Below are 14,232 nucleotides of genomic sequence, written 5' to 3'. Positions count from 1 at the left end.
TTGGTGCCTGGCAACTTATGTTTAAAGTCCATTCAGCTATCTTGCCCACAAATCTGCATAAATCTTTTATTGTGACAACCCCTCTGTTGCTCAAGTAGACATGTTAGAGCATCATAATTTGTGCCAGTACAATGTCTCACAACAGTAAGCTATAAAATGAGAATGCATGACTAATTATGCAAATTGAATTATTCTCACATATTAACTCCTATATAGTTGGAAGTGCAGAAGTGTAGCTGGATATTGGCATAGAAACACACACACATACTCCAGGAAGGGAATCTAAAGGCTTTGCTGCAAATGCTAAAGTACTTGGTTTTTAAAAACCTTTTTAACTTTGAATATTTATTCATAGTTCTACATGTACAACTAGCAAACAACAGAAAAAAATAAGTGACAAAACAGCAATCAATCTGGTTAAACAATCCACAGATGCATCACGCACTGCAGTTACTCTAAACTCAGAACTGCCAAGGACACGGTCAAATGTTAAGCTGCTTTAACCACCTTCAAAAAGATGTTATTAGCTGGATCATGAATCCAATGTCAATGGTCATTCTCATGCATGACAGACATACGGCTGCAACTTACCAGTTACCGATGAAACGAGGGTCACTCTGGTCAATATAAACAGTACTTCTAGGATCCACATAAAACCCAATAAGAACTCCGCCTAATAAATATCCTGCTGCTGGACCAAGTGCTCCCATTACATACATGATGGCTGAAAAAAGAAAAGCAAAAGCCAACCCAGGACATGTCAAAATATACCATATTACAGACATTACAATATTAAAGCAGAATGCTAAAGTAATAAAAGTTTTCACAGATAGAAAAGGAAGATGAGTGCTTTCCTATGATTTTGCACATTCTAAGAGTAGCCACTCCTGCCTTTTTCTACAGTTCCTATTGTTTCTCCACCCCCTTGCAACCACACACAGGATTGCCTTCTAAAAAGCAAGTTCCATTCCTGCTGCATGCTAATGAATGGTAACATCATACCTTTTTGACACTTCTAAATTTAAGGGGCTACATATTTCAGGGTATTTTTTCATTCCTTATTTTCAGAGTAAGGAAAAACTATTTGCAGTGTCTGATTATTGACATATAAGCAAGTGGAGTAGGTAGACAACAGGGGAGGGGACAGACTGTGCTGGGGGGGAGTGTCCTTTTACATGAGGCTTGGGCTTTTTTCTGGCAAGGGTCCTTGGGAAGGCGAAAGATAGAGCCAGAATTCCAGGCAGGGGCCACATGGGACAGAACCACCTTGGCAGACTGGGGTAGAGGCATGGGGATGGCATGCAGAATGCACTGTACTGTGTGGAACAAGCCCCTCTTGAACTCTTTCCAGAGTAGACCCAGGTATAAATATGCATATATTTTGGGGAATACATGATTTGCACCCAAATCATCTGCATTTACCAATGGAATGTGCAGCAGCTATTTAGTCTAAACAGACATTACAGGGCATTTATTTAGTAATGCTGAAGACAAGTTTCACAGTTAGCAGAAATACTGTACTGTATTACAAAGATAAAAATAACAAACGCAGGCTATATTCCATTAGAGATAGGAATGCTGCCTAAAACTTTAAAATTATTATGAAGATACTGTATGCGGTCCTCCGTTTCTGTAAATATATCTTACTGGCAATATAAATATTAAACACCCTGACCCTTAAAATAATGTACTTAACTCTTCAGTGCATAAATGGAAATTAGGAAGTGGTCCCCTCCATTAACAAGTTACCAATCCCCACTGCGGTGAAATGTGATCCTGAATAGTCAGGCAATTGTGGTAAGATATGGAAAGTGAAACTAAAACTAGGACTGAAGCACAAGTAAGGTGGGCTGTTCTAGTCACTTTTAGACAATAAAAATGCCTGCCATTCATTAAGTACCCACTATGAAATTTTAAGTAGCTAATGAAGAATTCCTAGCCTAAAACTTATTTACAATTCTATATAGGAATATATATTTGCCTATTAATATAGAACTAGTGTGGAATGTCAGGAGCTACCCATGATTTTTTAGAAAGCAACAAAAAATGGTTTCTCCCCCCTTAATTAATAGTGTAATTTGTGAGTTTGGACCTATCACACCAAAAAATGACTGAAGTCATGCGCCAAAGTCATATTTCAGTCCATGATTTCATCCTTACAATTTATGAGGCTGGAAGATAGAGACTGGTCCAAGTTCAGCCAATGAGGATCATAGCCTAGTATGCAGTTGAACCCCAATCTCCTTGATCCTAGTCTGACACTTTAACCACTGCACCATACTGGTCTGTGGGATTGTAAAGAATCTCAAATGCCGTACCATAATTAGTTTGAATTAATGAGGAAGGAAGTTGGGCAGAGCAGTCCAAAACCATGATTTCTAGGGGGTTTGGTTGAAGTGGGGGTGTCCACTGGCCCACTGATTAGGAGCACTTGAATGTCCCTGCCTAAATAGCAAGTGGACAGACACTACCATTGGTAGGCATGCCACTGGTGGTAGTTTCAGTGCACCAGCCTGGTCCTGGGAGCTAGTGCAAAAAGAGACATTCTGTCCCCCCCCCCCCCCCGCCTCACCTTCTGCCCTACTGGGTTCAAGTGGTGGTGCTCTGACCATGTCACTCTATCAAGTCCTATGGGAACAATGACCATTGGGTAAGTTTTAGCGTCCTACCTAACTCAACTTTTATTTTTTTTTACAATTAATATAGCGGATATTGTCTTTAAAACTTCTTAAGTGAAGCACCATTCCTATGTTATAAATTAATCATAGTTCCTGTCTTGTGGTAACAGTGCTATTTTTGAAGCTTCAGACTTACATTAGTATAACTGAAGAGTGCTTCCAAAGGAGGTGGCTGCTTTTAAAAGCAACAACTAGGGAAACAAACTTGGATTCACTTTCTGTTGTCTTGCCAAACTTAATTCACCCAGACCTTATGGAGTCTGCATAGATCTCACTCAAAATCACAATTAAAGCTCTCCAAAGATTAGCAATGTCTAGGAAGCAGTCGGATTATTCCCCCAATGCAGAATAAATTATATATTGTACTGTGTATCATTTATAACAACTGAAGTATCTCCTACAATACAAAAAAGGATGCTACTTTTTCCAATACTAAGAAAATAAGCACAAATTATCATCAATAGAGGTGTCTGGCAGAAGGTTAAGGACACACAAGAAAAAAATACCTGTGAAATTCACTGTCACATACAGGGTTGATCAGCAGCTTAAACAAGCTTTAGAAAAGGATCAGACTCAAGTCTTCTTCAGCCATTCTTAATTTGTATCCATGGAGGAGGTTGGGACAACATGCACTGACCCAGCACTCCTGACTTTTCCCCATTAAGTGGTAATGTCTGAAACGGGGTTGTTAGTGCATTTGACCAAATGTACTTAAACAGTTTTCCCCAGTCAAAAACCCTGAAGAATCAGAATTCCCAACACACTGAGGGTTTACAGTTTAGCTGAACAAACCAGCTTTAGGTCAGCAACCTGCCCTTAAGAGAAAGTTGGACAGCGCAGGAGCAGTGCATGTGATCCCTCCACAACCCCCATGGAAAACAATTAAGAGTGTCTGATGGTTACAAGTACAGTAATGGAGAACAGGTCTACCAGAAGCTATTATGTGTGATAACCTAGTGGAATTTCTAGGTTCAAAAACAACACATCTCTGCATTCCAGATGCTTGGGACAAACAACAGAGAAGGCCATCATGCTTGTGAGTTTGCAGGGGGATATGGCTGGTTGCTATTAGAAAGAAAGAATGGGTTTTCACATGTACCTTACTTATTTTCATATGGCAAGATTCATATCAACCACATTATGGAAAACACTGACTTCTGAACATTTTCCAGCACATTAATCTTACCACATGGAATGGATAAAGACCTTTTAAACAGCAGCGCAAAGCAGACCTTTTCCACGCCAAAATACCTAGAATAATAATCATCAGTATTTAGACTCACTTTTTTTTTCTTGCTGTGTTCCTTACAACAATCCTGTAAGATAAGTCCCTACCGATTGGGGAGTGGAAGGAGGGAGACAGAGAGGCATGCCATGGCATCTGGTGAGTTTATGATAGCGGTGGTATTGGAACCATTGTTCTTGTTTTTATTATGCATTTTGCTATTGTATATTGTGATTAAAGTAATAATAATAAAAGACAGCAAAAAATATTCCTTGCACAGATGCCACATGAAATAGTTCAACACTCTAGATTTAAGATACAGTTTTAAAAACTAATTAAATAAAAAGGTATTTACATGGCCCTGGAAAAGATAATAAAGATGCCACCAGGAGCCTCTTCAGGAAGGCTTTTCCTTAGTTGAGGTGCCACTACCAAGATTTTGGTAAGCCATTGACTGATCAGGCCAAAGGCAGAAATAGCAGAGTTCATATTCTTGTGCTCGCCTATTGTTGCTCCCCACAAACTTCTCAAGATGTCCACTAATGGATATTCAATCTAAAATCCATGTCAGAACTATAATCGGCAAACAAAAATGTTACAAGATAATTTTGGTTGGACTAATAAAGATATAACCCTAACACGGATTTTGTATTTTTCTTATGAGCCCAACACTGCTACTTTTCCTTTTTTGTGAGATACTCACTGTTTTCTTTCCTTCACTTTCATATTGTAGGCGTGTGGACAAAGTCTGTTTTTAGTTTTTGCATAGCACCTTATGGTTTTAGGTGTGGAATAACAATAGTCTATAGATAAAATGTTATAGAATTTTTGTAAGTAATTCAAATGCACACTCACGTAAAAGGATTCTTGATGTAGAGGAGGGGTGCATGGACTGTGTTCACAGTCCTTATTCTCACTTTCTACACATACTGTATTCTGCATAACTTCTGCCTGTGTATGTGCAAACAGGAATTCTGCCTCTTCTTGAGTTCCAAATGTGCCAACAATGTCTATGTACAAAACACCTTGTACACATGTAGTTATTTCAAAAGTGTTGTTAAAAGCCAATTATTTTTTAAGCCAACTAGAAAATAGGGTTTTCTTAAAGTTTTCTCTGCAACCAAATATACGCATGTCTATTATGAAAAAAAATTTGATATTTATAAATTAAATATAATTATCCCCTAATAACAATGTCACATTCCAGATAACAATGTACAGCTAATTTAAAAGGCATCTTTGTAACTGTCCTTAAAGAAGCAAAAAACCCCAAGAGTACTAAGCAATACTATAGAAAATATTTGCTAATACTCAGCTCACAGTAATTTGATAAGACAACCATGTTGGTTCCTTTTTTAGGGATATGATCAAAATCTCCTTAAGCTACATGATGAGTTGCTTACAACTTAGTACATGGAGCTGTGCTCAAGATGTTGCATTTAGAAGCAGCTACCACCACACAAGTAGTCAAACGTATGAATCAGACCTAAGATCTAATATCATAAGACAGTATGAAACTTAGGCCAGATCTCCATCTCTAGCATGTTGGAAGGGACTATTGGGACTATTCTAAATATTAATTAAGAACAGCATATAGAATCTTTGCTCCTAAAAGACTTCAATAATATGTCGTGGTGTTTCCTCTCAACCAAAATTAATCTCATTCAGAATAATGAAGGAAAATAAATGTTACAACAGCAATTAAAACCTAAAAACCCTCTAGCATTGCTGGTTTCCCAACACATTTTCTATAAACATTCCCAAAATGTCAATATAAATGTAAAAAATATGCACATGTACATAATTTAAAGTCACCAAGTAAGCTCCAGGGAGCTTTCAACAAAGCAATAATGATTTTATTTTTCAGCTGAATACTGTGAATCCATCTAACAGCCCTAATGTCCTATTTCTCTTATTAATTATAATTATACATTTTTAACAAAATGTTTTTGCCTCTAGAAATAGATCAGATTTTGTCACATGCTTTTTTAAATCTTCAGTTCGCATGAATTAAGTGCAGTAAATTAAATTATCCTGGGTCACAGAAGTATAGCCAGTTGAAAAGTGCATTTGGAATGTGTGTTTCCTGACATAAAGCCATAATGTGGGACTAATTAGAAAATAAACTGAAGATCTGTTATCAGATAAATCACCACTGCATTTCGCATCACGTTTAGTTTGGTTCTAAGAACTGGTTCACAGGATCCATTCTTGCCTATTTGATTCCTTCTCCCCTTTGTCTTCTCTCTGGCTGTCAGCTCTAGTAAGAACGTAAGATGAACTTGCTTGATCAACTCAATGACCCATCTAGTCCAGCAGACTGTTCTCATAGCGGCCAAAAGCAGGACCCCACTAGCAGTTGATATATACTAAAAATGGTATGAATCTTCACTTGCCTAATACAGTGGTGTGGGATGTAGCACAGGATTCATGGAAGATATGTGAATCGTAATTTTAATGGTATGAAGGCAAAAACACCCAAAAAAATTCTAGCTGCAAGTTCTCCATATATACCTCTAATCATGTTCACCGTAAAATTCGATTTGCTGCAAGAACAGTTTGCCAAAGTATGAAGAAAGTAACCTCCATTCCCAAATTTTTTATCGCTGTTTGCCAAGTGAAATTTACTTGGAATTTCTAAGGAGTGGACAGAGGTATTTTGAGAACTGCAGTTCCGTGTACTGAATTACACTGATAGGAAGGTGAACATATTTTAAAAATAGATTCATGCTTTGAACATCCTGGTTTCAGTAATTTCAGGAAATGTTTCTATTGGTGTTTCCTGTAGGGGGCGACACTGGTTGGGGTTGTTAGAGGCCAATGAAAATCTGTTTGAAATTGTTTTAACAATTGATGATTTTAACAATGACTGACAGCACTATCTCCATCCATGCTATGATCCTTAACTAAATCTTCATATCGGAGTTGATAAACTGACCACAAAACAAATGCCATCAAGTCATTTTTAAGAAAAAGGCAATGACAGGCGCTGGGAGGGAAAGTGAAGTAATTTCTTGGGCCCAAGGCAAAATCTAAAGAGAAACAACAAAAAGCCCTGTGGGACCTTACTTAACAAGGAACAGTATTTTTCATTGCATAAGCATTTGCGGGCAACAGACCCCTTTATCAAATGAATGAAGCATTTAAGAAGGTATATTATATATATGTACAGCCAAGGAAGGCTAGTTGTAAGCACTTAAGGCTAAAGACCAGAGAAAATTAAATAGAAGACTATGATAGGTACTGGAGATAGGTCGTGGGAGTGTCCCAGTACTGCTGTCCGTGTAGCTACAAAGCAAAGACTGCACCTACTCACACCAACTAGTGTTCAGCTTCCATAGTTAGAAACAGCAACAACACAATTGTTTTCTCTCATGTAAAAAACATTAATCAGTATCTCTATTAGTCCACGGAAAGCATAATCAAACAACATCAACATCACATATTAAGAACAGCTTATCCCAGAACATCTTGACACATTTTACCCAGCTTTTAGATGTAAACATCAACCTCTTTACATAGAACTAGTTGGTATATTGCTTTCATACAATAAGAAAATAATTTCAATAATATTTAGTAATATAACAAAAAAAATACCATGCAATATCAGATATACTTAAAGTAATGAATCAGGTTTCAGCATTATCTTGCTGAGCAACAAAATATAGTATTGGATACAGACAAAGGTAGTTGCACTTAGCTGCCATTAAAATTTGACATTTTGGAGCAAGGTGTCATCAGTACTCTGGCAGCATAAAGCTTTATTTCTCTATAACATATGAATCAGGAGAGGCTGTGAAAGATCTGGATCAGTGTCTGAATGCAGTGCTGAACTGAATTAGGAACAATACACTGTGCTTTAATCCTGGGAAGATCAGCAAGTTACCTGTTCCTGATGGGGTCACACTCCATCTGAAGGACCAGGTGAGTAGCTTGGGGCACATTTGGATATATATTTGACACTAAATGCCCAAGTGTCCTCTGTGGCTGGGAGTGCCTCTGACCAGTTCTGCCTGGTTCACCAGCTATGGGTGTCCCTTGACAGGAAGAGCCTGACCAGTGTAATCTATCCTTGAGGCTAGATTACTGCAATGCACTCTATGTGGAGCTGCCTTCTGGCCCAGTTGTATCCCAGCTCAATAACTGAGATTATCTGCAGGAGTGCAGCTGGTTTTGCTTTTTATGGTTTTACACTCGTTGTATTGCTATTGTTTCTAATGGAGGTTTGATCTTATTTTGCATTTTATCAATTCATACTTTTTGTAAACTGCCCAGAGGAGTTTGCTGATGAGCAGTATCAAATTCTAATAAATAAATATTGTACAGTGGTACCTCAGGTTACATACGCTTCAGGTTACATACGCTTCAGGTTACAGACTCTGCTAACCCAGAAATAGTGCTTCAGGTAAAGAACTTTGCTTCAGGATAGGAACAGAAATCGGGCTCCGGTGGCACGGCAGCAGCAAGAGGCCCCATTAGCTAAAGTTATGTTTCAGGTTAAGAACAGTTTCAGGTTAAGAACGGACCTCCGGAACGAATGAAGTACTTAACCCGAGGTACCACTGTATACATTTGGCAGCCAAAGTCCATTGTGATGGGAAGATTGACGCTAGCATGCTTGCCCTCCCAGGGATCCAAACCAACCATCCACTGCACCAGGTATCAGTAACTGCTACCAAAAACAGACAAATCGAAGTTAGTAACATCCTCAACCACTTAAATCATACTTTGGCAGCAATCCTAAAATGACTTACTAGGGAGCAAGCATCACTGAACATAGTGGGATTTATCAGTATGCACAGCTCTAAGAAACATTTTTCCAGCAGGTCTAGGCTGAACAGCTCATGGACATCTGGAAATGGTATTGCTGTTGTTGTTATTTAATACTTCAAAGATACTATCAAGTTGTGCTTGCCTGAAGTAAAAGAGAAACCATGCAATTCAAAGAGATTAGATGGAAAAGAAAACTACAGGATATGCCAATTGGGGCCACATACAGGGGTCACATACATGAAGAACATAATCCATTTAGAACACTTTTGAACACCTAGGTATCGCTTTTATATGTCAAGGACCAGGTTTCTACGAATTGTTTCCATCTGACTGTATTCTCAGACCCATTAACTTGTCTCACACTGAGGCAAACCTGGAGAGCCACTGCCAGTAAGTAGATAGTACTTAGCTGGATTGACCAATGGTCTGACTTGGTGTAAGGCAGCTTCCTATGGCCCTATTAAAAATCAAACTCCTACTTCCAGCTACCATTGAAGGTGGAAGCTGAGCCTAAGTCTATGGCTTATTTATTGTTCATCTCCACTTCACCAATCACTTACACTCTTAGCATGATCAGCTTATGCATGGTACGCTAGACTGGCATACGCTTTTACAAAATCAGATTCAAATACGCAAGTCTGTGTAAAATGCTGCTGAACTAATTATGTCTGCTACATTTGCAAACTCTGCATTGCCAATATTTTGCTCATTACTTCTGCAAAATGCCTTTGAGATATTTTGAGCTGGAAAGATGCATAACGTGCTGCATTCTGTTTTTGGTGAATCGGGTTAATTAAAGTCACCATCTGCTGAACTGAAGAAATTGTTAAAGGCAAAATTCTATTTTAACTTTGATGTTCTCTTTTACATAAATGGATGACAGAGGAGATCAAAGTCCTGCTGCAGAATATTATTGTACATGCCTGATAGAAGAAACCAGATATTTCCCCTCTATATTCACACTTTAAAATTGCCTAATGTACATTTTTACATATCTTCAGCAACCGCTAAAGCAGTCTATTAATTAAAATGGCCTGCAAAGCTATTCCTATCACAGAATTATAGTCAGAAGGGGCCTCAAAGAACAGCTTCTTATATTCCTTCATTGTTCCTCGGATTACACTTCTAAGTCCACTGAAATTCCCAATGATTACACCACTACTTGTGTCAGGAATCTGGAAGCGACATTTCTAAATAGTGGGATGCTACAGACCTGCATAAGCAAATGTGAGCTTTATTATTTATTTACTTGCCTATTTTTATTTCAACAATTTGGATACCACTTAATTACAGCTGTTTGGGTACGTGTTGTACCAAACCTCAATTTGCATGTTATTCAGGCCACCTTATTAGGGCCAAAGGCAGACCCTTGTGGTTGCAGCCTAGAGATGGGGAACCTGTGGCCCTTCTGATGTTGTCAGACTCCGGCTTCCATCAAGCCCAGCCAGGAAGGCTAATGATCAGGGATGAAGGGAGTTGTAGTCCAACAACATCTGGAGGACCACAGGTCCCACATCCCTCGCGAATGAAGTCCTTCAAATAATCTACCCCAAATCATATAGGGCATAAAGAGTAGAACTAGCACTTTACACTGACCCCCCCCCCAACTGCTGCTGATGCAAAACTGGTATAATATGATTAAGCATCGTTCTTGAGGCTTCTTCTCTGCCTTTCCCTGAGGACATGAGTTAGCAGAAACTTATTTTTGTTGACACATAGGAAGTAGATCATGTTCAACGGCCAAAAAATTGTACTAGCATTAACATCAACCACAACAATTATTATTATTTTCTGGAAACATCCTTATTTAAATTATTTTTATCCCACATTTCAAAACAGCCTTCCAAATGTAAGTCTTTAAAGTGTAAAGTGCTACAAGACTCTGTGCTGGTTTTCTACAAGACCATTGGAACTGAAATTCTAAGGGTGCTTTGCAAAAGCTATTGCCTCCAGTTCACGAACATTATGAGCCATTAGGGATACAAAAAATGCAGTGATACTTGAAGAGCTCCAATTAAAGAGAGAAATAAGTTATTAAGTTTAAGAAGTGATAATCTGTGAGAGAAAATGCCACAGATGATGTATAAAATATGAAGTATTCCAATATGTATTTTTATTTGTGGTCTATATTAGTATGTTGCACTTCATATTTTATCTTTTGTTCTAATTTTTGCAACCTTGCAATCAATTTTGAAGCAAATTTTGAAGCAGCAGAAATACTTTAAAATAAATATGTAACATTTCCATTCTCTTTTAAAAAAAGAACTCTGAACTCTTAGCACTTATTTGTGCTCTGTTTCTGCTTGCCTCACAGAGAGGATTAGCTTGGCAGCATGCATAAGACAAATCAGTGCAAACCATGCAATAGATGACAGCTGACATAGAACACCAGACTGTGACACCATAGCCACCATCTGTTCCTTCAGTCACATTATGTATGCTGTGCTCACATTTTGTATTTTTATGTTGTGAACTGCCCTGTGATCTTTGGATGAAGGGCAATATACAAATTTAATAAATAATAATAATTTTCATATCAGTGATGCTAAAACATCAAATTGTACATTGTACTTGGAATTCTGTTCTACTATTTTTTACCATCACCACCATGATACATAACACATCCTAAAATTTATGGAACCTTCCAGTTCTGACTTGTTTTTAAAATTTCTGTATGCATCTCTCACTATACAAAATTACCTTAGTATTCCAGGATAAAAGTCAAAAAGAAGAACTCTTCTGTGAATCATTCACATTTACTTACGTAACATTGTAAAAAGTTATGATTCATTACAATTTAAAAATCATTTTTTTCTTTTCATAACAGTTAACTGACTTGTTTCTGTAAGTCACATATGAGAGCTGTTGATGATTAAGGTATATTTGTTCCAACAACAAAAATGTTGACAGGAAAATGTTACTTGAATAAAGCTGATGCTTTGAAAATATTTAACCAGTATTTGGCTGGCCAAAAAGAGATCGTCAAATGGCTAATCAACTGAACCATCCTGTATCAAACCAAGGAATATATAAATACTTTACTTGATTAGCAGGCAAATGAATATGCCGTTTCAGTTTTTAAAGGGTGGTAATATCCCATAGCTCAGTTACCAAGTATCAGTTTCTTAAAATAACCACCCTTCTTGCTAAGCCCGTTGGACAATCCATCTCAACCAGGCAGAAGCAATGCGTGGCACAGCCCTTCTCAATCTGTATCACTTCGGACTGCCAGTAGGGAACCACATGTCTGAGTACTTCCACCATTATAAAAACATACTAAGCTGTATTATACCAAGACAGACTATTTTGTCAACACAAACTGGCAATGGCTCTCCAGGGTTTCAGATAGGAGTCTCTCTAAACCCTACTTGGAAACACCAAGGATTTAACCTGTGGCCATTTGCTCGCAAAGTCTGTGCTCTGCCAGTGAGTTCCAGCCCTTCCCCAAGCTAGCATATTTTATTTGCAGGCAAAAATACAACATGAAAAATGTAAATTTTCCATTTTTTGAATAAGATTCATCATCTTATTCTATGCATTCCCACCTTGCTGTTTATTCCAGTCAGGCTGGAAATGGAGGCCAAAAGCTCCTAATATATACTCATTTCCTCACAGATGTCCTGCTTGCCTTTTCATCACTGTCAAACCCTAAAATTACTGTTTTCATAAGGGAGCCAACAGGGCCAGATGACATTGCTGATGGCCTTGAACTGCTATGTACTGGGCATACATCCATTAAATGCTAGCCAGTCCTTGGCTGTACTACTGCCAACATTTTAAAGCTTCCTCAGGTCCCTCAGCGCAGTATTATTCAAATACCTCCCAAAATGGGCTACACAAAAGCAGTGTGTGTGCATGTGCAATTGCCCCACTGCACAGCCCAGAGTGGCTCTCCAGTTACACAATGCAGGAAGCCACCAGGTCCTCCACACCCATTTAAAAGTTCTGGCCTACATCTATCTTCACTCAGAAGCACACACAAAACCCATAGGCGTCATTCATGGAATACTGGAGCACTTGGGTCTCCTTAACCTGAGAAACCTGAATTCAGTGCCACCTTCAGCAATTAATGGCTTGAGTAAGTTCCTAACTCCTCCTCAGTCCCATCAAAAAAATGGGAGTAATTTTATTTATGTGTTTATATACCTTTATCCACATTTCTACTTAATGGGCCTAAAAAGCAACTCAAAAGAATAAAAGTGAGCTAGTTAGTTTCCAACGTTCTGCCACACCTTTGCATAATCAAAAAACAGAACCAAACAAGAGGCTGGGTAGAGAGAGGTTGGCTTGATTATCCATGCCTGTGGTCATTGGAGAGAGGATGTAAATTTAATTCCAGCCCAAATAATAGTCCAAGTGGATCATTTACTTTCTCTTATGTAAGTCAACAGCATCAATTCCTACTGGGGAAAATAAAATTCTGCAGGGGGTGGGGGTGTAAAAGAGGAGCCAGAAGAATAGTGGAGAGGGGAAAGGAAAAGAGTTGTGGGCTATTTCTGCAGCTTAATTGTGGCCTTGCAGATCCAACTACCTAATGCTCATCACATTTATGATAGGATTTGGTATCTCCTTCTAAACTGCAGAACAGACACACTGCACCAAGGGCACATTTGACACTACAAGGCTTACAATCAGAATGAGATATATTGGTACATCTTTCTTATTTATTACATGTATACTCTGTTATTGTGGCTCATATATGGTCCTCAGGCAGCTTCTCATCCAGGCAATTTAACAGGACTAGACTTGCTTATCATCACCAGCACAACTGTACCATGTGATTTTAAACAATTCTCTGAATCTCCACTAATGGAACAATATCCATATCGAAGATACAGATCTTATCTCTGTGATCAGAGTTCACTGAAGTAGTCAGAACTGTGAACAAGTTCCATGCATCAGACATTACATTATTTATCAGGGATTGAAGTTCTCTGAGATTTTAAATTGTGCCATTCTTTTCTGTAAATAAAGTCCAAAGCATTCCTTCTCTCACTAATGCTACTTATATCGGGGCATTTTTAAAATTGCTACTGTGTCAAGCAATAAGGGGATTGACTCATTCACGGTCTTTACAATCCACAAGGAAGCCCACTGCAAAAACCGCAGGACTTTGCAGGCTTATCTTGCTAAACGTATAATTGCTTGGCACCTTACCCTGACTAAAAAAGACACTTTACCTTGTAAATTGGCACAGTGCCATCCTGACAGATGGACTGGGATGCAGACAGCCAAGAGATTATGTATAAGCATCAAATGCACTTTCTAAGAGCAAGACACCCAGTCAGGAATGTCAAAACAGCTGTCCCGCCTGAGCTTGCATGCCTGCACTTAAGAGGATATGACGTTGCCACTCAACCCACTGAGCTGGATTAACATGGAAAATAAATAAAATAGCTCCCACATCTATATAAGGTGAGTTTTGTAAAATCAGGATTACTACTGTGTAGTAACAGGCAGCTCTTAAAGCATTCTGGGGGACTACAGTGATGCAAAACTTTCAAGTGACTACTGTATGTATCAAAGCATGTTTTTTCAAAGAAAAGGAGTTGGGAA

General features: G+C 38.4%; 1 protein-coding gene across 4 annotated transcripts in view; it reads right to left on the bottom strand.

Annotated features, from left to right (window-relative positions):
- The window catches only part of SLCO5A1 (solute carrier organic anion transporter family member 5A1), a 59,341-nt gene that overhangs the window by 30,137 nt on the left and 14,972 nt on the right, over positions 1-14,232 (bottom strand). For all 4 annotated transcript variants that reach the window (XM_083451021.1, XM_083451023.1, XM_083451022.1 and 1 more), the window contains one exon: positions 592-724. In XM_083451021.1, coding sequence (XP_083307147.1) covers positions 592-724 — 133 coding nt within the window. The remainder of the gene's footprint in view (positions 1-591; positions 725-14,232) is intronic.

The sequence above is a fragment of the Podarcis tiliguerta genome, assembly GCF_965153285.1.
Source record: "Podarcis tiliguerta genome assembly, chromosome: 7".
NCBI lineage: Eukaryota > Metazoa > Chordata > Lepidosauria > Squamata > Lacertidae > Podarcis > Podarcis tiliguerta.
The sequence above is the reverse complement of the archived record's forward strand: the minus strand, read 5'-3'. Positions and strand labels throughout refer to the sequence as shown.